Raw genomic sequence first — 25,796 nt, 5'->3', positions numbered from 1 at the left:
ACTCAAAGTCGGTGTTGCTCTGCTTTGGACTACACGATCCAACATGGAGTGAGAACGCGGCGGTGAGGCTCGTGCGGGGCCGTCCTCACACAGAGCAGCGCGCGACTGCAGCCGCGGTACCGACAGCGCGCTCCCGACCGGAGGTCCGCACCGGACTGCGAGAGCGCTGGATTAACGTGTGCAAGTGGATATAGGAGAGAGGGGGGATCCGAAAAAAAAAAACCCCACAGAGCAAGCGACGGTGGATCGGTGCTATACAGGACGGGAAAACGGAGATTGGATCAGTAGGACGGGGAACGAGACAAAATGGAGCCTGGACGCTGCTTGCGCGCGGTGGGATGTTACTGGAGGTGAAACGAGGAGGAAAATGACCGAGGAATCCCACCCAGACGAGTAAGTTGCACCCCGTGCAATACTATTTACTTTATGAACGCAAGACGGATCGGTGGATTTATTCCACGTCAGAGATGCAGCTCGGGGGAGGCGGACAAGAGGGGTGCGTTTTTGCACTGGGGTCGTTGTGCTTGTGAATCCACAAAACAATGCAAAGGAAAAGAGGGTTGCAAAGACCACCAGGACCCAGCATTTCCCCCACATAGGGAGCGCAAGGGGGAGGGCCCCGAGCGGAAACATTTCATGAACGGGTTCTCCCGTGGCTAGTGTTTAACGCGTTGTGTTGAGACAGACCTGCACAATGTGGTTTGGAGGAAAACTGGTTTATTTCGGGCGCTGTTGTGTTGTATTTGTGGTCTGTCGGTGGTGGGCCGATGTGTCCGCCATTCGGCCATGTTTTCCCTTTTTTTCTGTCTTTTTTGGGTGAATCGCTCTCATTAGCATATACCACTCTCCATTCATAAAATCCCGACGGCGCAGGAGGAGCTCAGCTCAGATCAGCTTGCTACATGCTTTCAGCCTCTTAACAAACAGATCGGATATTTACATTTCTAAACAGGAAAGATGTTAATTCTGAAGCTTCTGAAAGTGGCCGTGATTTTACTATGGTCTTACTTTAGCATTGTATTGTCATTACTGTGACTAACAACAAGTATAAAATTAAATCATGAATTGTTTAACATATAGCAGTTGACGTAGGAACCATGACTACTGAGAACACTGTAATTAAACCTTACGAGTATTAAGTTACCTAAAGTATGGCTACTATAGTAAGGCTTACTACTTTTAATTCACCTAATGTATAGAAACTATAAGTTACTATATTAAAACCTTACAAGTATTAATTTACCTAAAGTATGGCAACTATAGGTTACTATAGTAAGGCTTACTACTTTTAATTTATCTAATGTATAGAAACTATAAGTTTGTATAGTAAAACCTCATGAGAATTAAGTCACCTATTTATATAAACTTCAAAATACTATCATAAAACCTTGCCTCTTTTAAGTTATCCAATGTATAGCAACTATACGTTCATAAAGTAAAACCTTACAAGTATTAAATTACCCAATGTATAGCAGCCATAAAGTACTGTAGTAAAACCTTACTACTTTTAAATGCCCTAATGTATTGCAACCTTAAAGTACTATGGTATATTGGAATTTGAGTCTTGCCACTAGTACCACTTTCCCATGCTGACCGTGTCCCCTCTAACACGCGCTTTGTTGCCAGCAGCATCTTCTTACCTGCTCGTGGTGGATTCTCATAAATATATATATATATATATAGAGAGAGAGAGAGAGAGAGCCGCATGATATTCTGAGAGACACGCTATACACACTCTACATCATCCATCACTAGCGCCTCGACCAGACAGCAGAGGTGCACAAGTGTACAGCTGCAATAAATTCAACCTAATTCCTCCTTCAAGAAAAGCCATTCATGTCTGTCTGAGTGCCAGGCCAGGTCGACAGCACCACCTGAGATTCCAAATTGTTAAAGCACTGTTCCACCCGAGCTTCCTTCTAATTTTGATATAGTAATACAGTACAGATAGGCTAAAAACGTAGCCAAAACATTATGAAAAAACATGTTCAACTTTTGTATGCAAAATACTACTATGGTTTAACTGGTACCTATAACTGTCATAATGTTAATATCTTGATAGGCTTTGTTATAGTAAATGTCTGAAAATATAATGGTACTCATAATACAGACCAGTGCCATTATTACACACTATTACATATTTACTACTGATTTACCCAGTGTATAAATTACCAACATTTTACTTGACACAAAATGTTTCCTGTGCATTAAATGTAAACACTACTTGAAGTTTTATTATGGTGTTGCGCTATGTTTTATTTGTTTTAACTATGACACAAATATATTGACTTATTATGTCTACTTTATATAATGTAGCACTTTGGAAAGTACACTTATTTAAGTTGCTATAGTTGTACCATATGACAAACTTGACGTAACATACACACTGGTTACCTTATAAAAAATTATAAATGCTTGGGGCTTTATTAATTTCGAAAATTGGATTTTGCTTGTTTACATTTGAGGTTCTTATTGCATTTAATTTAATATGTTTTAAATGCAGTTTCACAACAGCTTTAAAACTAACATAGTAGCTACTGTAATAAGAGATATGATGGAATATCAAAATATACAGTATATATATTTTTCATAATAAATGGTTTTTAGATGATAGACAGCTTCACAAGAAAAAGCAAAAGAAAAAGTCCCTCTATGATAGCATACGTTAAGACGTAAATTTTGCTAAGTGGGCATTTTAGAGGATTATCATTAACTTCTGTAATCCACTCATCCAAACTCCTTCAGCACCTAAACGTTTATACACATAGTGAAACTGATTTACTCTGTGCACTGTTTCACCACATACTTAAACGAGTAGTGGTAGCATTTGGTGCTCAGCAGGCCTGATACAGGCTTTCATCTAATGCTTTGTTTGGTGAGTGCTGCTTTTTATCTTGTTCCTGTGAAGGATTGTGGACAGAAAGTGTGTGACCCCTGTGTTATGGGGCTTGTTATCTTTTCTTATTCTAATTTATGGCTATTCACGCCCGCTTTGAGCAAACACATACCACATACAGGCCAGATTGGAATGCATTGTGCTATGTAATAATAAAGCTGAGTATTTACAAAGGAAAGGAAGAAAAATGTTTAATTCTATTACCTAATGACATGTATAAGAATATTTAGATTACATTTCCTTTTGGTAGTTTAATAAAGTTAAACTAAAAACAAAAACCAAAGAACAGAAAGGTCTCTACAGAAATGGTAAAAAATGAAAGCAAATCAGATTATACATCGTTTGAACCTGCAGGCCCAAAAACTTGATTAATGTATTAATTTGGGACAATGACAGTCTGGTATGCTAGCTTGCCTTAATATATCTTGTCACATCTATGTATGTACAGACGGATAACTACTTTAAGGAAAAAAATCTACAATGTGTGCTCTGGTGGTTCACCGGTAAATGACATTATCCACCACTGCAATCCAGGGCTCGAATCCCCAGCAGTGCTGTCAGACGATTGGGCGTCTACATACAGGCAAGATTGGCTGTGTCTTAGAAGGGGTGGCCGAGGCCGTTGCCGAGTCCCGGGGATGAATGGTGTTCTGTTTTGGGTGTGCTGCTGCATTGCGTCCAGTGATTCGACCAGTATAAATCGTGGGTAAAACATGTAAATGAAATAAAAAAATTACAGTAAGAGGATTGAGTGACTTGTGGGATGTGAAAAAAACCTGCAAACCATTACAAAGTACCAATTTTTCTGCCAATTATATATCTTGATCAATTACATGATCTACATGGCCATCCTAATGGAAGTCATATTTTCAAGGATTATCATTTAACTAAGCAAGAGAGGTCACTAAATGGCTTGATGAGTATGAAAATTATTTGATATGGTCTTCAAGGTCACCGGATCTCAGACTAGTTAAACAAACTTAATGGTCATGATTAATCTTCATGAAATGTGAAAGTCATTGAGTATGTGGTAAAAATCCAAGTTTTAAATTTACACCACCAGTTCTAAACAGTTAAGTTTCAATGTACTGTGATGATGTCCAAGTTCCAGTGTATGGATCGAGCAATATGGAGCAAGCAATTCCAGTATATAGACCAATAACAGTGCTGTTTTTACACTGACATTTTCACAGAGTCATCATGTCGTTTTTTGACCAAGAGTTCACCTTGATTACTTTATTAGTTTGTTTAATCATTCACTGGAAACTACACTTCTCACTCACACCACCCATAATTGGTTCAAACTTTATCTGTCATTGTGGCTTATTTTAATGGAATTAAACTAGTTTTAGTAACTTGATAAAAAGTTCAATTCTTTGAACACTTGCTGTTTGTATCACAATAAACTGAGGTATAATCTATTAATAAAATGTTTACATTTTGTGCATTGCACTATGCAGAGGGAAACTTTGTTGCGTTCACATTAAGTTGTATGTTTTGTGTAGCTAAAGAATGAGTGTGTGTGTGCATGCAGCTTTAATGTACTGTGAGGTTTACAGCCATGCAATTTAGCACTAAAGCACGTATTCTGTGATCATCCGGGACTGACTAACCTGGACGTGTGAACTGGGTCATCACTAACACTTCCACACCCAGCACGTCCTATTGCTCATCCTGCTTCCTGTATCCTATTCCTGTGATGATCTCCAGTTCAACAGGGCAAACACAGTTAAGGGATCTGACATGAAGGCGCTCTTCCACATCTGGAAATAGGCCAATTGACAATAAAAGATATACAGTGTATCACAAAAGTGAGTACACCCCTCACATTTCTGCAAATATTTCATTATATCTTTTCATGGGACAACACTATAGACATGAAACTTGAATATAACTTAGAGTAGTCAGTGTACAGCTTGTATAGCAGTGTAGATTTACTGTCTTCTGAAAATAACTCAACACACAGCCATTAATGTCTAAATAGCTGGCAACATAAGTGAGTACACCCCACAGTGAACATGTCCAAATTGTGCCCAAATGTGTCGTTGTCCCTCCCTGGTGTCATGTGTCAAGGTCCCAGGTGTAAATGGGGAGCAGGGCTGTTAAATTTGGTGTTTTGGGTACAATTCTCTCATACTGGCCACTGGATATTTAACATGGCACCTCATGGCAAAGAACTCTCTGAGGATGTGAGAAATAGAATTGTTGCTCTCCACAAAGATGGCCTGGGCTATAAGAAGATTGCTAAGACCCTGAAACTGAGCTACAGCATGGTGGCCAAGGTCATACAGCGGTTTTCCAGGACAGGTTCCACTCGGAACAGGCTTCGCCAGGGTCGACCAAAGAAGTTGAGTCCACGTGTTCGCCGTCATATCCAGAGGTTGGCTTTAAAAAATAGACACATGAGTGCTGCCAGCATTGCTGCAGAGGTTGAAGACGTGGGAGGTCAGCCTGTCAGTGCTCAGACCATACGCCGCACACTGCATCAACTCGGTCTGCATGGTCGTCATCCCAGAAGGAAGCTGACGCACAAGAAAGCCAGCAAACAGTTTGCTGAAGACAAGCAGTCCAAGAACATGGATTACTGGAATGCCCTGTGGTCTGACGAGACCAAGATAAACTTGTTTGGCTCAGATGGTGTCCAGCATGTGTGGCGGCGCCCTGGTGAGAAGTACCAAGACAACTGTATCTTGTCTACAGTCAAGCATGGTGGTGGTAGCATCATGGTCTTGGGCTGCATGAGTGTTGCTGGCACTGGGGAGCTGCAGTTCATTGAGGGAAACATGAATTCCAACATGTACTGTGACATTCTGAAACAGAGCATGATCCCCTCCCTTCGAAAACTGGGCCTCATGGCAGTTTTCCAACAGGATAACGACCCCAAACACAACCTCCAAGATGACAACTGCCTTGCTGAGGAAGCTGAAGGTAAAGGTGATGGACTAAACCCAATTGAGCACCTGTGGCGCATCCTCAAGTGGAAGGTAGAGGAGTTCAAGGTGTCTAACATCCACCAGCTCCGTGATGTCATCATGGAGGAGTGGAAGAGGATTCCAGTAGCAACCTGTGCAGCTCTGGTGAATTCCATGCCCAGGAGGGTTAAGGCAGTGCTGGATAATAATGGTGGTCACACAAAATATTGACACTTTGGGCACAATTTGGACATGTTCACTGTGGGGTGTACTCACTTATGTTGCCAGCCATTTAGACATTAATGGCTGTGTGTTGAGTTATTTTCAGAAGACAGTAAATCTACACTGCTATACAAGCTGTACACTGACTACTCTAAGTTATATCCAAGTTTTTTTTCTATAGTGTTGTCCCATGAAAAGATATAATGAAATATTTGCAGAAATGTGAGGGGTGTACTCACTTTTGTGATACACTGTACATGTATATAGCATTAGTAATGTAAAAGATAGTGGTGGTCAGTCACACTTTTCACACTTTAAATAATTTTTCTTAATTATTACATTTTTACCATCTTTAAATAGTGTATTGTTATTACAGTTAAATTGCCACTGCAATAAAACACAAGAACAGGATGGTCTGGCAAAATTTTTCAATTTCCCTGAATTTTACAGTTTTTCCATTTAGCCCCAAATGTAGCAATTCCATGAAGACATTTCATATTTTTAACCAGATGTGCAAGAGTCATGTAACAGTTATTGTAACAGACTTGATTTAATGACAGCTTTATTGCACACAGAAAAGCTTATAAATATGGCTGAGTAAATTATGCGCAATCAAGTCTCAGTGCTATTATACTATATATTATGTACACTATAATTTTTTTTGTCAGTATCTGCATTTTTTTTGCTGTGTGGTCTGGAGTGTAGTATGGAACTTTTCCTTTTGCTTCTACTGACCTAAAAAATCAAAGATCAAGTTTTTTTTACCCCAGCTTGAATGCACAGATGCACTCTGATGCATTTTTTAGAACTTGCCTTCAACAACTATTGCCAGCAAATACACAGCAGCTGTATTTTTTACCACACGGATGCGACATAGTGTTTCTGTTGTTTTAGTATCAGGAGCTTTAAACACAACAACAGGAAGTCTTCCCTTCTTTTAGCACTGGTCGTCATGGCTACTGCTTTTCCGGCACCATGGAGAAGTAACTGATTATTACTGTTACTATACCTGCAAAGAACAGAATCAGCCACAACTGTGATCAATCACAGTCTCAGCAGAAATAAATATGCTTACATGTATTAAATAGCTATGAATTCATCAGTGATTCACTTGTGTGATAGGAAAAACAAAAAGCAATGGGTGTATATTAAAGCAATAAGCCACGAGAGACCGTGCGTTACTGCGATTTTATCACGGGGAAGGTTGTTTTGGCACGACGTGAAGCAGAGTGCCTAAAACGTCTTTCCCCGTGATAAAATCATAGCAGTAACGCATGGTCTCGAGTGGCTTATTGCTTTTATAAAACGGCGGTCAACATAAAATATAATAAAATACAACAACGTTCAATTTATAAATGTTTTTATTTACAAAAACACTTACAAAAAGCATTCTTCCGCGACCCCAGGTAGTTCGTTAACAGTATTGCTAGGCAACGTGAGGGCGAACATAACATTCACTTTTTCTTTTCAGTGGCGTATTAATATGGATTATACAACAGTTAGTTCCGACCTTACAATCTGATTGGTTGAGAAGCGTTCTAACCGTGCTGATATTCGTGATAACAGCACGGTCTTTTCACACCACAACTGTATTACTCCGCTGATGCGTTGCCAGTAACGACAAGCTTCATGAACACAAACGCGCACGCAGGTGACACAGACTTTTTTCCCGATCGCGTTTTAAACCCGTTATCTAGTGCACTGTGTAGGGAACATAAATCAATTGTCTAATGTATTGTCTAGTGCACTATGTAGTGAACATGAATGCGTTATCTGATACACAATCTAGTGCACTATGTAGGGAACATTAATGTTTTTGTAACGCGAACAGTTAGCTTAATAGCCCAGTTAACGGCTCCTAAAAGTTCTGTTATCACCCATATCCTTTGGTGTGTGCGAGAGGTTTTTTATATCTTTTTTTTTCCCTTCGGAGGTGCTTGTCTTTTTCTTCTTGTTGTTCTTACCTCCCTGAATGAGTTTTTGCAACTTGGGATGTCTGTTTTGTAGTGTTAAACTTTATATTCGTTGTGGAACTACTTTTTGGCGGAAGGTATTGTCAATATTAAAGCATATTTATTATGAAATTCAGGGCTTCTTTGATTTATTTTCTTTCTTTCTTTTTTAAAAACTGTTGTATAAAAGCAATAGAACACTTGAGGTCGTGTGTTATCACACTCCCTCTCATGTTCTATTGCTTAAATGATGTGAGGTGGTCATAGGTGTGCGTTCATCAGGGATTTTACAACGGCTTCGAACGCGGCTCAGCCAATCAGATTTTAGGACCGTAACTATCCATTTTATAATAACAAATTAAATTAAGTTGACCAGAGAACACATTAAATATCTTGAGTTTGTACTGTTTGCAATGAAAATAAAAGACGTAAATGTAAGAAACCCTGTGTTTTTTAAATTATCATTTTCCATACTATCCCAACTTTTCATGACTTGTGGTTTTGTACATATGTATTATTTAGATAGATAGAAATGCTCTCCAAATAGCATATCTTACATTTGTTGTGTTAAATTGTTCTTGCTGTCTAAATTGTACATTTTGCCTCAACAACCACTAAGTTGGGCTACATTATGGCGGTTTTAAAGTAAAAAGTTTATTACAGTCACATACTTGTAAAGCCAAGCAAGCCTTTTAAATATTTATGAAGATTGTTTTATTCCCAATTTGGTCATTTTTAAAGTATCCCTACTAGCTACTGCCACACTTCACTGCAGGTAAAGAGCACGTATACAAAAAAGTATGTAAAATCCAAACTGAAAGTATTTGTATTGTCAAAAATAATTGCTGACAAGGCAGTAATATCATATGGAATCTATATAAACGAAAACTGACTACAACTTGACAGATAAGATCATAAAAAATATACAAGTCTTTAAAAAGTAGTGAAATGCAATATAATACTACACCAAATAAAGATAATTTATAAACAGTATAAACAATGAAGTGCATAAAAATACTGATGCAATCTATTCTGTAGCTAGCACAATAGTTTCTATTTACATCAGATTAATGTTGTTATAGAAAATTCATTGTTAAGACATGCATGTGTGTGACATACAAAGTTGTTTTAATCATCTGACTTACTATCAACTTTCCAATTCACCCTTAAATTGTTCATTGGGGTTGAGATCGGGGATTTGTGCAGACCGCTGGAGTTTCTCCACACCAGACTGATCAAACCATGTCTTTATAGAGCTTGCTTGAAAAGAGCCCCAAACTGTTGTCACAAAGTTGGAAGCGTTTAATTTATATGATTGATTTTATACAACTGTTAGCAATGATTGTGATCGAAACACCTAATCGCAACAGTTGGACGGGTGTCCACATACTTTAGGCCATAAATTGTATGTATTCTTTGTGGTACGAGTGTGTGTAATGTAGTTCGACTGAATTGTAACACCACTGTCAGTCTCTGTGAATCTCTTTGATCTATACCTCAAAGTCTGCATATGTAAATTGGACCCTCAAGAAAGTGTTTCCCACACTCTTTGCCAAGCATGATTAGCATAATGATCATCTTCCTATTTCAGTGTCTCTGAAGGTCTATTGCATCTTAGATTTCATTAGCTGAATGTCACCATTAGATGGAACAATCCAAGGGTAAGTAAGGGTACATGAACCAGTATTAGTGTGTTTTATTACTATAGCCTCTACAGGGTTTAAATTGTGATGGCATGCTGTGGCTGGTAATCATAACTTTAAAATCACTATCATGTATAACTACTGACTAAAACCTAAAGCTAACGTTTCAATTTGAATACTGTGGTTTAATTAAAGACAATAAAAAGTCTTGTTTCTTAAGTGAATTTTCAAGCAATACTGGGTATAGTTTCTAAAACTAGCTGCAATACATCTACATCTATTAATTTAAACATCATTTAACAATAAACGTGTGAGCTAGTGAGGTGTAATGGTAACAGGCATGCTGCTGATCACAGCAGTGCTTAAGTTCCGGGGGTTTGAATCCTGGACTGGGCTCACAAATACAGAAGATGCATGGCAATACATGATACACCATAGTCGTTGTGGGGATACGTATGAAACCTTTAGTGCACCCTTAGTGCCAGTCCCAAGCCCAGAGAATTTTGAGGGTTGCGACAGTAAGGGCATCCAACATCAAATCAAATATTTGGATGAATGATCCACTGTGGTGACTCCTAACGGGAGCAGCCAAAAAAAAGAAATTCATTCATTCAGTTTTATCAAGTCTACAATTACAGGAGCCCAATTCCAACTTTTTTTCCAATGTATTTTTTTCTGTTGGCCTAATTATTCTTGTTTAACGTAAGGATTGGAAGTATAACTTTTAATATGCAGATAAAGGTGTAAAAAATCAGATATGTCCAGATAAGCTTTTGACTCTTTGTGTATATCCAATCAGTTTATATTATGGTTTATCAGTGTTATGTTTCCTCTGCTGACTTTTAATGTAGGATTTAAGCAAAAAAGAAAAAAAAAACACTGAAACTCCAAAAAAACATAACGTAACAACATAACTCATATTGCAAAGATGGCAAACACACAGCTGCTGTGACGTCCAATCACAAGGCCGCGAATGTAAGGTGGCGAATTAGGCCACCCAAACTGGTCGTGTATTATAGTATAGTAATTACTCGTAGTTGTATCCCCAATTTAAGATTTAATTTTTAAGCTTAAACCCAATTTGATTAATCAAGAATAGGTGGTATTGCAGTATTTTTAAATGTTTGATCTTCATGACTAAAAAATATAAAGTCTGAATGAGACTGGACAGCTAATGCAAGCAGCTCCAAATGATCAGGCTAGAAAAAAAAGAAAGCCAAGAAAGCATGACATTTCATACATTTTCACGTGTGTTTTTGTGTACTTAATATGGTAGCATTATGGGACCTCCTCCATACAAATAAACTGGAAGGTGTGAAGTACAAGAAGTAGACTTTTTCCGCCACAAACACGAGGACCTGGAATTCGCTAAAAGCTACAGAAACATCAACCTACACCAGGTCATATCAAAATAGTTTTTTAGTACCAAACATTCATACCAAACAAGGTATGTTTGGCATAAAAATACAGAATTTAAAACCCATCAGTACAGGAACCATTCAGTTTTGTGTTTGTACTATTAATTCTTTACAGTATGTACTTTCTTTGTTGTATCATGCTACTGGGGCTTTAATTTCCTTCGGGTTCAATTAGGAATCTATCTGTCTGTCTGTCTGTCTGTCTGTCTGTCTGTCTGTCTGTCTGTCTATCTATCTATCTATCTATCTATCTATCTATCTATCTATCTGTCTATCTATCTGTCCATCTATCTGTTTATCTATCTATCTATCTATCTATCTATCTATCTATCTATCTATCTATCTATCTATCTATCTATCTATCTATCTATCTATTATTAAATATGGTTCTCTGGTGTTAGAATACAAGACAGTATGGACTCCATGAAGTATCAGGAGATGTTAAATAAAAATATGTCAGTCCGCTGACCTAAACCATATTAAAAACTACTGCAATGCGTGCTGTAAGAAAAACACAAGATTGAGGAGAGCTCTTAGATTATTTGCTTTTTATTATTTAGTGGCATCAAGCGTTATAGGAGAAGACTCAGTACTAAAATGTTGGCAAATGGTAGACAAAACAATATTTTTGATAAATGGTTATCTTTGACCAATGTTTTAGTGTGATTTTTTAAAAATCTCTTTTTAATAATATGTTTACTTTTTTTAAACCAAGGGTGACAGTAATTCTGAGGCATGACACACATGGATGTCACTTTCTATACTGTTTTAAATGTTTAAGGGAAGATCAGTAGGTTAAAGTCTAAAACTCTTGTACTTCTTGTACTTGTAGTTTGTTTTTTGATATTTTGTGCTTGCAGGGCAGTTATGCAATATTTACAAGCTTTTGTGTCTCGTGAAGTCTCTGACTTAGGCTGCATGTCTATGCAAAGCCATGAATTCTGAAAAAAGAAGGCACAGGGAGGTCAGAGTTTGCTTAACAGCTCCGGGGCTTTGATTAGCTGCTTTTCTCAAGGTTAGGATGTGTTTGGTTTTGGCAAGTTGGCACGCCATATTCTGATCTCTGTACTGCCACTTTGCATAATTCCCCTTTCAGGGTCTATAGGTAAATGTGATGCCTAAATGGATCCCAAAGTGACCCTGTTTGTTCACAATGGATAAATGCAGGTTAGTTTGATTAAGTAATGTGACTTTTTTCTTCTCTCTGTCTCCACAGTGATGATTATCTAGTGCGTGTGAAGGCTGTGGTAATGACGAGGGATGACTCAAGTGGTGGTTGGCTGGCTCAGGAAGGAGGTGGGCTCAGCCGGGTCGGCGTTTGTAAGGTGGCTCCGGCCAGTCTGGATCTTTTTGATCGCAATGGGTTTTTCATCTATGGAGAGAGACTTCGAGACAAGCAGGTCAGTTTTTGTTATTGCGCCTTCAGTTGATTTACAAAAAAAGCTAAATGGTCAAGAAAATGTGGGCACCTTTACATCCAAACACTGCATCCAAAACCTTGGTCAAAAATATGCTGTTGCTGCTATACCAGCCTCCGTTTTTCTAAGACAGCTTTCCAAAAAAATGTTGGAAAGTTATTGTGGGTATTTACTTACATTTAGCCTCGATAGCAGTAGCAAAGTCAAACACTGAAAGTAGAGATAAAAGCCTTTTCAGGTGGCTGTTGCATGAGGCTAAGTTCCAAAATGTCATTGTCTGCTATTGCATTTCTTTTATTTTTTATTTTTTTATATAAATTTAGCGCGTCCAATTTCATCCCATCTATCATCCTCTCATTAGTGCGGATTCCTGCTCCTGATTGGGGCTGACGAGGCCGTTCCACGCCTCCTCCGAAACGTGCACAGCCAATCGACCGTCTTATCACCCACACTTGACGAGTGTAGCGTGGCAGAGTACTGTGCACGGAGGATCACACACCCCGCCACACCCCCTCCCGTCTCCATACAGGCGCCACCAACCAGCCAGCAGAGGGCGCAACCGCCCCGTTCCTGAGAGAGCATCCCCTACGGTCTCAAGTCCCGCCCCCCACCCGAACAACAGGCCAATCGTTGTCCATAGCTGCCCAGCCTCGACCGTGAAGGCAGAGCTGGATTCGAAACGACGCTCCTTCGAAATCCAGCCCTGGTTGCAGCGCGTGTCTTTTTACCGCTGCGCCACCTGAGCGGCGCTATTGCATTTCTATTGCATTTTCCATAGCAGGAACCAGAGCAACCAATCCCAATGATCAAACGCAGCCCACGACCATTACACAGTTTTAAAATAGATATTAATGTTATATAGTGTTGACATTTTACCGTACAAACGTAAATTCAGACAACTGACTGCTCTTGCATTGCTTTGCTGCATGTAGGTAATCTTGAAGTGCTTCCTTAAGAAGGACCTGGTCTACACTAAAGCTACTCCCACATTCCACCACTGGCGTGTGGACAACAAGAAGTGTGGACTGACATTCCAGAGTCCAGCGGACGCACGCGCCTTTGACCGTGGTGTCAGAAAGGCCATTGAGGACCTGACTGATGGTAAGTAAAAAAGACCAGCATAAGCAACCAGAAAGGTCAGAAGTGTGAGACTAACCATGCCTCTCCTAGTAAGAATGATGGGTACAATCCAAATCCATTTCTTGTTGAATGTGAATTACAGACACTTTAGCACAGCTGACACAGAAAGAAGCCATAGGTCCTTTAGGCAGACTGACAGGCACTACGCCAGGCTTCCTTTACTAGGACTGACAAGAACCAAAGCTTTGTTTCCTTTGCGATTGGCCATAACTAAATTACTAGGACTGACAGACACAAAGGACACACCTTCCTCACTGATACCAGGGGAAAAAATACCATGCTCCCTTCAAAACTAACAGGCACAGAGGCCATGACTCCTCCACCTTTACTGGAACTGACAGGTCCAAAGGCCATGATTCCTTCACCAGGACGGACAGGTACAAAGTTCATGCATTCCTTAGTGGGAGTGACAGGATCTTTATGCCTCCCTGTCTGTGAGGTAAAGAGACCACCGCTTATTCAAAACACAGAGGCCATTTTAGCTGCAAATCATTACATCATAGCTTTATCATAAATTAACACACTAGTGCACAATATCTATTGTAAATCTTTAATATAATTAAAGATAATATACAGTGTATCACAAAAGTGAGTACACCCCTCACATTTCTGCAAATATTTCATTATATCTTTTCATGGGACAACACTATAGACATGAAACTTGGATATAACTTAGAGTAGTCAGTGTAGATTTACTGTCTTCTGAAAATAACTCAACACACAGCCATTAATGTCTAAATAGCTGGCAACATAAGTGAGTACACCCCACAGTGAACATGTCCAAATTGTGCCCAAAGTGTCAATATTTTGTGTGACCACCATTATTATCCAGCACTGCCTTAACCCTCCTGGGCATGGAATTCACCAGAGCTGCACAGGTTGCTACTGGAATCCTCTTCCACTCCTCCATGATGACATCACGGAGCTGGTGGATGTTAGACACCTTGAACTCCTCCACCTTCCACTTGAGGATGTGCCACAGGTGCTCAATTGGGTTTAGTCCATCACCTTTACCTTCAGCTTCCTCAGCAAGGCAGTTGTCATCTTGGAGGTTGTGTTTGGGGTCGTTATCCTGTTGGAAAACTGCCATGAGGCCCAGTTTTCGAAGGGAGGGGATCATGCTCTGTTTCAGAATGTCACAGTACATGTTGGAATTCATGTTTCCCTCAATGAACTGCAGCTCCCCAGTGCCAGCAACACTCATGCAACCCAAGACCATGATGCTACCACCACCATGCTTGACTGTAGCCAAGATACAGTTGTCTTGGTACTTCTCACCAGGGCACCGCCACACATGCTGGACACCATCTGAGCCAAACAAGTTTATCTTGGTCTCGTCAGACCACAGGGCATTCCAGTAATCCATGTTCTTGGACTGCTTGTCTTCAGCAAACTGTTTGCTGGCTTTCTTGTGCGTCAGCTTCCTTCTAGGATGACGACCATGCAGACTGAGTTGATGCAGTGTGCGGTGTATGGTCTGAGCACTGACAGGCTGACCTCCCACGTCTTCAACCTCTGCAGCAATGCTGGCAGCACTCATGTGTCTATTTTTTAAAGCCAACCTCTGGATATGACGCCGAACACGTGGACTCAACTTCTTTGGTCGACCCTGGCGAAGCCTGTTCCGAGTGGAACCTGTCCTGGAAAACCGCTGTATGACCTTGGCCACCGTGCTGTAGCTCAGTTTCAGGGTGTTAGCAATCTTCTTATAGCCCAGGCCATCTTTGTGGAGAGCAACAATTCTATTTCTCACATCCTCAGAGAGTTCTTTGCCATGAGGTGCCATGTTGAATATCCAGTGGCCAGTATGAGAGAATTGTACCCAAAACACCAAATTTAACAGCCCTTCTCCCCATTTACACCTGGGACCTTGACACATGACACCAGGGAGGGACAACGACACATTTGGGCACAATTTGGACATGTTCACTGTGGGGTGTACTCACTTATGTTGCCAGCTATTTAGACATTAATGGCTGTGTGTTGAGTTATTTTCAGAAGACAGTAAATCTACACTGCTATACAAGCTGTACACTGACTACTCTTAATTATATCCAAGTTTCATGTCTATAGTGTTGTCCCATGAAAAGATATAATGAAATATTTGCAGAAATGTGAGGGGTGTACTCACTTTTGTGATACACTGTATATGCATAATACAGTGGTACCTTGAAACTCAATGTCAGTTGGTTCTGGGAGTGGCATTGAGTTTAAAAGGCGTTGAGTTTTAAGGTATTTTTTCCAGTAGGGATATTTGGGAAATCTGTCAATGCACATATGGAACTGCATATATTTTAGGCTAATGTAAAATAATGGGGTTGTTTTTGACACTTATAAACTGAAAATAACACAAATATTATATAAAAACACTGAAATACAATTGAAAACAGTTAAAAATCAATAAAAAATACAATAAAAGCTGCACCTTACCTTTACTTCCTTATTGTTTTCTTATGCGTCTTAATTGTGGAGATGCTTTGTCTTGGAATACCGTATTCTGTTTAGTTAGGGCGCATTCACATGAGAAGTGGCAAAACCGCTTTTGTGCTAGCTGTGCTGTTATTTCCAATAGAGTGTGGCGAAGCTTAACATGACTTATTTTACTAAAATGAGTGAGGAATTTCATTAGTAAAGAGAACTTATGAGCAGTAACAATGAAGAGAAGTTTAGTGTTTCCATGTCGTTCTCTTGATACATTAAACTTTTTTAAAGCTTTTTTTTTTAAAGGTTTTCATTAATAATAAGCATTTTAGACTCCCTCTGAAAAGCAGATTTTTACAATTTCTCAGCACCCCGAGCTATAACACAAGTTTAAAAGTTAAACAGGAGAAAAATTCAGCTAAACACAGATACATGTGGATGCTTTCAGAGTGAATTTTACGGTTATTCAACACAAATGAAGTCTCATTTGATGACGTCTTTTACTGCACCGCTTCAGCCAAACGCTGAACAAAGCGACGGTCACACACATTGAGCTTAAGGTAAATGTAGAGTTTAAGGGTACTCGAAGGGCGTTGAGTTTTAAAGATTTCGAGTTTAGGGGATGTCAAGTTACAAGGTACCACTGTATACCATATCATCCCTAACCCTAACAACATAAATGCAAAATAAATGTTTTAGGTTCTGTTTGTTGTTATTGCAGGTTCCACCACTTCCTCATCTACTCTACAGAATGAGACAGAGCTGGGAGATGATGACGTCTTTACAGTAAGAAGCACTCTCCTCTTTTTTATTTTCTCATTACATTTTACATGTGGATTAGAAGGGACAGATACATTTTACATTTAGTGCTATCAAACAATTGGCAAGGAAGACAGAATCCAAAAGTTAACAAAGCAGGCAAATCCACGAACACCTTGCAGTTAGTGTACAAAGAGACATGGACTACAAACTTTCAGTGATTGCAGCCACCTAAGGCTCAAAACAGACTTGATTCCCTCTATGTTTACAGTGACAGTAACACAACAAAGTGAAAGAAAGTCATTTATTTTCAATAATAATGGCTGGTTTAAGGTGACGAGGCAGAGCAACTGCTAGCAGCAAAGTTATGAAAAAGAAACAATTTATTTCTTTAGAAATCTGAGCATTTATTAAAAAATAATGCATATCTGCTTTGTTGTCTAGATTTGTTTCTAACATGCCGTTGATGTGTATATGAAGAGTTTTAAAATGTTAAAGTCAAGCTTCATCCTGGTGGGTTTCTAGGTAAATGTAAGTGAAGCATTCAACGTAAGAAGACACCTTCTGTCTGGCTGAAATCTGGCAACCTTATCTGGGCAATACTTGTGAAGCCAGGGACCAGTGGTAAAGAGTTTTGGAAAGCACGTAGATATGGGCAAATACAAATTATTTATAACAAATAAAGCTCTCGGCCACTGATTGATTTACTTATTTTTGTAAATAGAACTCATGGTCAAGGTCTCAGTTTTCTCCAGGACATGCATTCAAATGTTTATGAAAGCCTGGTTTGGTGAAACGTGTGCAATTGTTATCCAAAAATGACCCTTACTGTTTACATATTATTTTATGTATTAGTAGTGTTAGTATTTTCTTCCTTATTATTTTTTCCTGCAATAAAAAGAGCTTAAGGATAGCTGAAGTTTAGCATGATTGGGATTAGTATTATGTCTTCCTGCATGTGTGTGGGTTAGGGGGGTTGTTTTCAGGAAGTGGCCTCTAACCTTTCCCTTCCCCCTGCTGTTCCTCATTCAACACAACAAAAACACACCAAATTCCTCCAAGGCAGGGAGTCAAAACACCATGCACCACAACGACCACACACATTCATTCATCACCGGCTGCTCCCTAATCCCTTAAAACCGCCACTGAGATTTAATACTATAATACAGTGGTTGAGAAACGGAAGTGTAAGAGGTAGGTTGTTTTAGACAGATGCTCAAATTACACCGCAGGATCCAAAGTATGTAGAAAGTGCTTCTAATTAGTGGTTTCAAATATTTTAGCCCCATGCATAGCTAAGAGGTACATAAAATTAAGCATAAAGTCATTTAATATCCACTGACATGGGTAACAGAGTAAAAAGCCAAATGTTTGCACAGTAGTCCTGCTTGAGTAGAACTGTCCCTGCCAAATGCAAGCTTATTTATGTGGAAACATCTACAAACAACAACAGCTTGGTTTTGATAATAATAATAATAATAATACATTTTATTTGTTGGCGCCTTTCATGACACTCAAGGTCACCTTACATCAACTAAAACAAGAAATAAAACATACAATAAGTTATTACAACTACAACAAACAAATGATCACAACACAAACATAAAACAAAAAGTACAAGATATGTTAAAGTGAATAAGCCAGTTTAAAAAGATGAGTTTTAAGAGCTGTTTTGAATTCTGCGATGGATTGCAATGTTCGAATATGGGTGGGGAGTGTGTTCCAGAGTTTGGGTGAAACATAGGAGAAAGCCCTGGTACCCATTGTACTAAGGTTAATGGCTGGTTCTGCCAATAAACCTGCTGAGGAAGATCGCAACGAGCGGGAAGGAGTGTAACACTGTAGAAGGTCTGTGAGATATGCAGGGGATAAATTATGAAGTGCCTTGAATGTCAGTAATAAAATTTTAAAATTGATCCGTTGCGATACTGGGAGCCAATGCAGTTGGATCAGCAGTGGTGTGACATGCTCAGTGGACTTGGTGCATGTAATTATCCGTGCTGCTGAGTTCTGGATATGTTGAAGTCTTTGAATACGTTTTTTGGGAATGCCAGCCAGGATTGCATTGCAGTAGTCAATTCGTGATGTGACTAATGCATTGACTAAGACTTCCGTGGAGTGCTGTGATAAGACGGGCCTCAGTCTGGAGATATTTCGCAGGTGGAAAAAAGCAATCCGGGAAACATTATTTATGTGAGTTGAAAAAGAAAGGGTACTATCCAAGATAACACCAAGGCTCTTAACATGGGTGGACACAGGTATGATATCCTCAGCAACGGAAAATGAACTAATATTATTTTTCGAAAGCACAGCCTTAGATCCAATAAGAAGACCCACAAACCACAGAATGATCAAAACAAAGGCTAAATCTTCTATAGTGGAAACTCGAGGCTTAGCCTAAGAACACAAATCTGCTGAAACCTTGTTTGAAAAAAGTTTTGAATTTTTTATAATAATAATAAAAATAATAATACCTCTGGAACACTTTAAAAAAAATTTGGAACACTTTTAAATGCAAGAAAAACAAACAATTCAGATTCGTTAATTCTCTTGAACCTTTATATAACTAAAGAAGTACAAGAGTTGAAGGTTGGCTTTAAAAGGTTGGGACAGGGCAAAATAGCAGTGAAAAGTTTACCAAATATTCAGGTGACAGTGTTTTAAAACATTCCACAATAAGCAAGTGAATTGGTAACAAGTGATGGAATTATGATCGGTATAAAAAAAGGACAAAAATAGGTTGCAGCTCACAACTTTGTACCAAACTTTGTAAGAAAATTGGCAGTCAGCTTAAACAGAACAAATGTCAATGCAGTATTTAAACGAATTGAGGTCTTTTACCATCTACAGCAAAAATATTGCAAAATATTAAGGAAATCCTCAGTCTGTGTAGGGCAAGGTGGGAAACCATACTGCTGCTGTGATAAATCAAACCATGTGCTTGGGAGTACTTCGGAAAACCAGTATTACTTAACACAGTCTACCGCTGCATCAATAAATGCAATTACGCAAAGAGAAAGCTGCACATCAGTTTTTTTGCAGAAACTCAACTGAGGTCTCTGGGCCCAGGCTCACCTCAGATGGATTGAAGAACAGTGAAAACATGTGCTGTGGTCAGACGAGTCCATATGTCCACTTGTTTTCAGAAAACAGAATGTAAAGTTACTTGTGCCAAAGACAAAAAAGTTCATTCTCTCATATGCCGCTGCTGAGACTATTATCCATGCATTTGATTACATGCATTTGTAACATGTATTTGACTACAAGCATTGGTAACATGTATTTGACCACAAGCATTGGTAACATGTATTTGACCACTGCAATGCTGTACTTAAAAAGGCTGCAGTATGTGCAAAATTTAGCTGCAAGGATTTTGATCCATACTAGATCCTGGGAGCACATCAGCCCAACTGTTTGTGCTGGTTTTTAGATCTTTACATGGCCATACATCTTGCTAGTCTGCTTACGTCATACTCTCCAGCACAGATTCTTTGCTCTTACAACTTACATCTGCTCAAAGTTCTGCCCTCTAAATCGTGTAAACTTGGTGACAGGGCATTCAGTGGCGCTGGCCCCAAGTTGTGGAATAGTCTCCCTCTTGAGTTACGTGCTTGTTCATCTGCAGCCTTGTTCAAAACCCAACTCCAAACCAATCTTTTCCATCTGGCTTTTGGGTTTCCCAGACAGAACTGTGCCACGTGTATAGTGTTTCCATGTTTGTAAATGTTTTTTTTTACCTCAATTTTTCTTTATTTTTATTTTACAGTGCCCTTGGGAGTCGTGAAAGGCACTTTTCAAATTAAAAATTATTATTATTATTACTATTATTATTATTCAGACTGTGACCAGCAAAGATGCAAAAGCCAACATTAATCATGCTATAGGGGTACATCATGGTGAAGGTTCCTTTTTCCAGGATGCCCATGTTTACCTTTGCAAGACAATGCTAGACCTCATTCTGTACTTGCTACAACAGTGTGGCTTTGCAGCTACAGATCACATCTGCTTGACTGGTCTGTCTGCAGTCCAGATCTGTCTGTTTTTAAAAATGTATGGCATATGTTAAGCAGCTGAAGTCTTTTATCAAGCAAGAATGCACAAAGATTCCACATGCAAAACTGCAACAATTAATTCATCAGTTCAGTCATCAGTACCCAAACCATTTAAATGTATCATGAATAGGCAGTGCTAAACACGCACGCCTCTGTCATACTACTTCAGTGTGTTGCAGGCATCAAATTATAAATGTGTTTATATTTACAAAATACAAAAAAATTCATTAGTAAAACATTGGAAATCTTTTCTTTGTACTTTTGTAAGTTAAATAACGATTGAAAGTAACAAATCACAGATTCTGATTTTAGTACATTTTACAAAATGTTCCAACTTTTATGAAAATGGGGTTTGTATTTAAATGATTTAAATGTTTGATACTTAAATAGAAATAACTATTTCTATTTAAAAATTTACTTTCTTACTTACTTTGAGTGGGTAAGTAAAAAGTTAAATGTGTGATGCCCTGAAATGGATTGGTGCCCTGACCAGAGTGAATATCTGTCTTGCACAAAGCGTTTTCTGGTAGCACTAGACATACTGTGACCCTGATTAGGACGAAGCAGATATTTAAAATATTTTATAGGCTATATTGATTAAAAAGTATTGTTGATGTCGCTCAGGTGGCGCAGCGGTAAAAAGAAACGCGCTGCAACCAGGGCTGGATTCTGAGAAAGCGTCGTATCGAATCCAGCCTTGCTTTACCGGTTCGAAGCTGAGTGGCTATATGAGCAACGATTGGCCGGTTGCTCATGTGGGGGGTGGGACAAAGAACCGGATGTGGGTCTCTTTCTGTCAGAATGCGATTGCGTTCTCTGCCGGCTGATTGGAGGCGCTTACACAGAGATGGGAGAGGGTGCCCTTAGGGTGTGTCTCTCCGCATGCAACGCTAGGTGGCGCCAAACTCGTCAATGTGTGGGTGGCAAAGATGCATCTGGCTGCTGCTCGTGTTTCGGAGGGGATACGGGTTAGCTTCAATCACCTCCGTCAGGGCAGGGTTCGGCATAGACAGAGAGGAAGCACGATGCTAATTGAACAATTGGATGCGCTAAAAGGGGAGAAAAAGGGGTAAAAAAAAAAAAAAGTATTGTTGATTAACTTGCTCGTCTTTGTAACACTTTATTGTTTTTTCCTCATCATATTTGTCAGAATGCCACAGACAGCTCATCAAACTCTTCCGGAAGGAGGGAACCCACTGTGCGGACGCTCACACCCATTTGCTTCTGTGATTCACACCACCACCAGTGCATTCTCCACAACCAGCACAGACACTCCGACCATTACTACCTGGACCAGGTCCTTCAATATGCTTTATTTTTCATTAATGCCGGAGGGTTTATAGCCATTGCTACGATATTCTTTTCTGTTCTCTGAAACTTAATGTTTTCATCTCTTCTTTCAGGCACCTCCTATGTTTAATCGACTGGTGCATTTTCTGGAGGAAGAGGAGGAGCTTGTGCGCATCAACCCACGTGAGCGTGCCTGGCTAACAGGCTATGAGGACTACCGCCACGCTACCACGGCCGGCCACAAACTCCTGCGACCTGAACCCTTGGACGCTTACGTCACCTTTGCCAAAAGCGAACCGCCCAAACAGGACTACACGTACCCATGCCCACTAGGTGGCGACAGTGGAAAATCAGGGATTAGTGGTGGGGTTGTGGTGTCATGCCAGCCAAGGACATTGTGGCGCAGTGAGGATGACCGGGTGCGCTGTGTGTACTGCCGAGATGTTTTCAGTCCATCCCAGAACCGGCGTGGGCAGTGCCAGGAGGCACCCGACCCGATGGTGGCACTAATACGGCGAGTAAGCTTCATGTGGTGCGCAGACAGCCTACTGTATCACTGCATGGCGGACGCTGAGGGCGAGTACTCTGAGCCATGCTCGTGTGACTCTAGTGATGGGAGGCTCTTACTTAGGTGGCTGGCGCTGCTTGGCCTGTCAATAATCGCGCCCTGCATGTGCTGTTATGCACCACTGCGAGCTTGTCACCGCTGTGCTGTTGCCTGCCACTGCTGTGGTGCTAAGCATAAAGCCGCCAGCTAAGATATGAAAAAAGAGGCTAAATGGATGTAGTTGCAGTAAACCAACTTTGGATGACAGTTTTTTTTTCCACAGAAGTTTTGTTTCCTTTGGACAATCTTGGTTATATATATAAACCTGGCTAACAAGCTATATAAATCTATATATATAGATATATCTATAACTCCAGGTACTTTTTATGTTTTTACACTTTTCCGCTGTGATGACCGTGAAGGTGCAGCCCGTCTTGCTGGTCCATCCTAACGTGATCAATACTGTTCCATTAATTGAAATCACTCAAGTGGTTAAGTGCACTGCTTAAGTGAACATGTTATGTATGTGCCAAATGAAAATAAATTAATTAATAATTTTATAAAAAAACAACATTGTGACAACAACTCCCCCTTGTGGAGAAACTTTCACCCGCTAAATTTGAAAGAGATACTTCTGAAGTTGCTTTGCATCTTATAATGCAAAGCAACAGTGTTACTGGGAGCACACAAATACAAAGCCAAGGGTTGTAAAGAAGTAAGTATGTGTCAATGCAGGTCCATGAGGTGCTTCACATAAAAAAACTGCTAAGCCAGCATTAAGCATTTGTCTTTGAGAATTTAGCAAAATAGCAGCGGTAGCTCAAAAGTTAAGGTGCTGGACTAGTAATCATAAGGTTGCCAGTTCAGCCCCACTATTGTCACATGGCCATTGTTGGGCTCCTGAGCAAGGCCCTTAAAATCTTAGTTGCTTAAATTAAATTTAGTGATAGGTGAAGATGCTTTGCGTCTGCTAAATGCAGCAAATGTAATTTAAATGCAAACATATTTTATTATTTTAACAAAATGTGCTGTGATTAATGCTTTTACAATCTATACTTCCTATGCAAATTAACTTAGCAAGCAAAACTATACATTATTTTTAACCAACAAAATAAGTGCTTTGTTGTCTTGATCGCATTATTGCTGAACAATAGAAAAAAACGGTAAAATCTTAACTAGGAGTGTGCATATAAAATATATAAAATATCAAATAAGTAGTAATCATTGTCATCATCAGCAAACATAGCACAGACAACTATTTCATCATTGTAACTTAGTGTCCTTAAGGGTACTTTTGAAGGGCTGACATCAGGGTGGACCAGCCCGACAGGAGACCACCACAGTCAACTCATATCATTAAATTCTTATGTGTTTAGTGCATTTGTTTTTGTTTTAATATTTGTTTAATTTTGTTTAGTTGCCCTGGCTTGCCAATCACAGATAAACATTCTTACCGAGGCACTTAACACTTGACCATCCCTATCAAAACAGACAAAGTGTGCATTGTGTGTGGTGAAACAGAGAGAAAAGAAATACATTTTTATCATTATTTTGCTGAATCCCAAATGATGCAATTGGGGCTACATGGTGATGCAGTGGGTAGCGCTGACAGCTCATAGTGAAAAGGGCCTGGGTCTGATTTCCCTGCTGGACAACCAGGGTCCTTTCTCTGTGGAGTTCGCATGTTCTCCGTGTGTCCATGTGGGTTTCCTCTGGGTGCTCGGGTTTCATCCCACAAGCCCAAAGACATGCAGTCATGCCAATTGAATCTACTAAAAATTGCCCTAATTGTGTCAGTGTGTGTGTGTGTGTTTGTGTGTCCGGGGTGTTTTTTGCCTTTCACAAAATAAATGAGAACCACTGCAACCCTGACCAGGATAAAGCATGGGTAAAACAGACAATGAATAAAAAGAAATGTACAGATGAATGTGTGACAGTCAGATCAGCGGAGGCAAACTTGTGTGAACTCTTTGGATGAAGCTGGATTTGTGTGTTAATGAACCTCAAAATATGATCCAACCCTCATCTAGATTATTATCAAACACACCATATACAATAGGGGGCCAAAGGTCTGAGAAAATGCTTTAATTTTACACTTTTCTTAGATTTAATACAATGTATTTTATTACAAATCATAAAAAATGACCACGTTATATCACTTGTACAAAAGTTTAGATTTCCTTGAGTCTGATCCAATGACTTTCAGAAGGATTTGATCTACATAAGTTTGTTTAAATTAATCATTGTGCAGCCATTATTGAGCTTTAATTAAAATGGTCATCCTAAATACTTTCTAAAATACATATAACATTTTCAAAGATTCAACATTTACCTCAAATTGTTGTGCTGATTATTTAAATTGTAATAAAAAACATTGTGGTAATTAAAAAATCCTTAATTTCCTCTAGTGGTCTCAGACTTTTGGCCCTTTACTGTACATTAGAATTTTTAACGCCACTTTTACAGCTAGCACATGAAGTTGCAAGACCAGTCAGTAACATCTGAAGAAACTTGAGCTGTAATCATGTAGTACAATACTCCTTCAAACTTGTAAAACCCTGTAGTAATCACATTTTTTCTACAAAGTTCCCAGACTAAACTAACATATTGAAAACGTGTTAATATTGCTGTAAATTTCAAAAATAAAACAAATTAGAAACAGTTTTGCTAAATGTAAATTTACTGGGTAACAGGTTTTAATTTTACTATACTGAAAGCCTGACATTATTCAGCTAGCCATGTTTCCTGAAAACCTAGTTAAGATCAGATATTTATTGCTTTAGGTAACATTGACTAAACATTATAAAGGTCTGTTTAAATATTTTATTTATTCTGTCTAACAAATTTTGCAAGACAAAATTACATTAAAAATATCTTGCTAACCTAAAGTTGTTAGCTAGCCTAGCTGCTAATTAATCAGAGGTGTAGAAACATTTATAATATGTTAGCTACGTTAAACCCAGTAATGTTATTCGAAGGGGTATACTTTAAGTTTAAAAATATCTTAAACATGTATATTAATACTGCAATTTCATACATAGATTTGAATAACATTATTTGAAAAGCTCCAATTAAGTTTATGACCTGTTATCTAGCAATAGTGAACGCAAGATGTTATTATCATTA

At 39.2% G+C, this 25,796-nt stretch overlaps 1 protein-coding gene across 1 annotated transcript; it reads left to right on the top strand.

Annotated features, from left to right (window-relative positions):
• Positions 1-33: 33 nt before the first annotated feature.
• spred2a (sprouty related EVH1 domain containing 2a) lies at positions 34-25,331 on the top strand. The gene is made up of 6 exons (XM_063010521.1): positions 34-393; positions 12,260-12,443; positions 13,394-13,562; positions 16,744-16,808; positions 21,984-22,130; positions 22,237-25,331. Exons 1-6 carry the CDS (start codon positions 368-370, stop codon positions 22,879-22,881), a joined length of 1,236 nt encoding a protein of 411 aa, XP_062866591.1. The 5' UTR covers positions 34-367; the 3' UTR covers positions 22,882-25,331.
• Positions 25,332-25,796: the final 465 nt, after the last annotated feature.

This window comes from Trichomycterus rosablanca, chromosome 15 (assembly GCF_030014385.1).
Source record: "Trichomycterus rosablanca isolate fTriRos1 chromosome 15, fTriRos1.hap1, whole genome shotgun sequence".
NCBI classification, from domain to species: Eukaryota; Metazoa; Chordata; class Actinopteri; order Siluriformes; family Trichomycteridae; genus Trichomycterus; species Trichomycterus rosablanca.
The sequence above is the reverse complement of the archived record's forward strand: the minus strand, read 5'-3'. Positions and strand labels throughout refer to the sequence as shown.

Bases quoted from the DNA above. Each gene is read 5' to 3' on its own strand.
- spred2a (XM_063010521.1), top strand. From the start codon at position 368: ATGACCGAGGAATCCCACCCAGACGA. The intron at 12,444-13,393 runs GTCAGTTTTTGT...TGCTGCATGTAG, and splicing joins AGAGACTTCGAGACAAGCAG to GTAATCTTGAAGTGCTTCCT. The intron at 16,809-21,983 runs GTAAGAAGCACT...CATATTTGTCAG, and splicing joins GAGATGATGACGTCTTTACA to AATGCCACAGACAGCTCATC.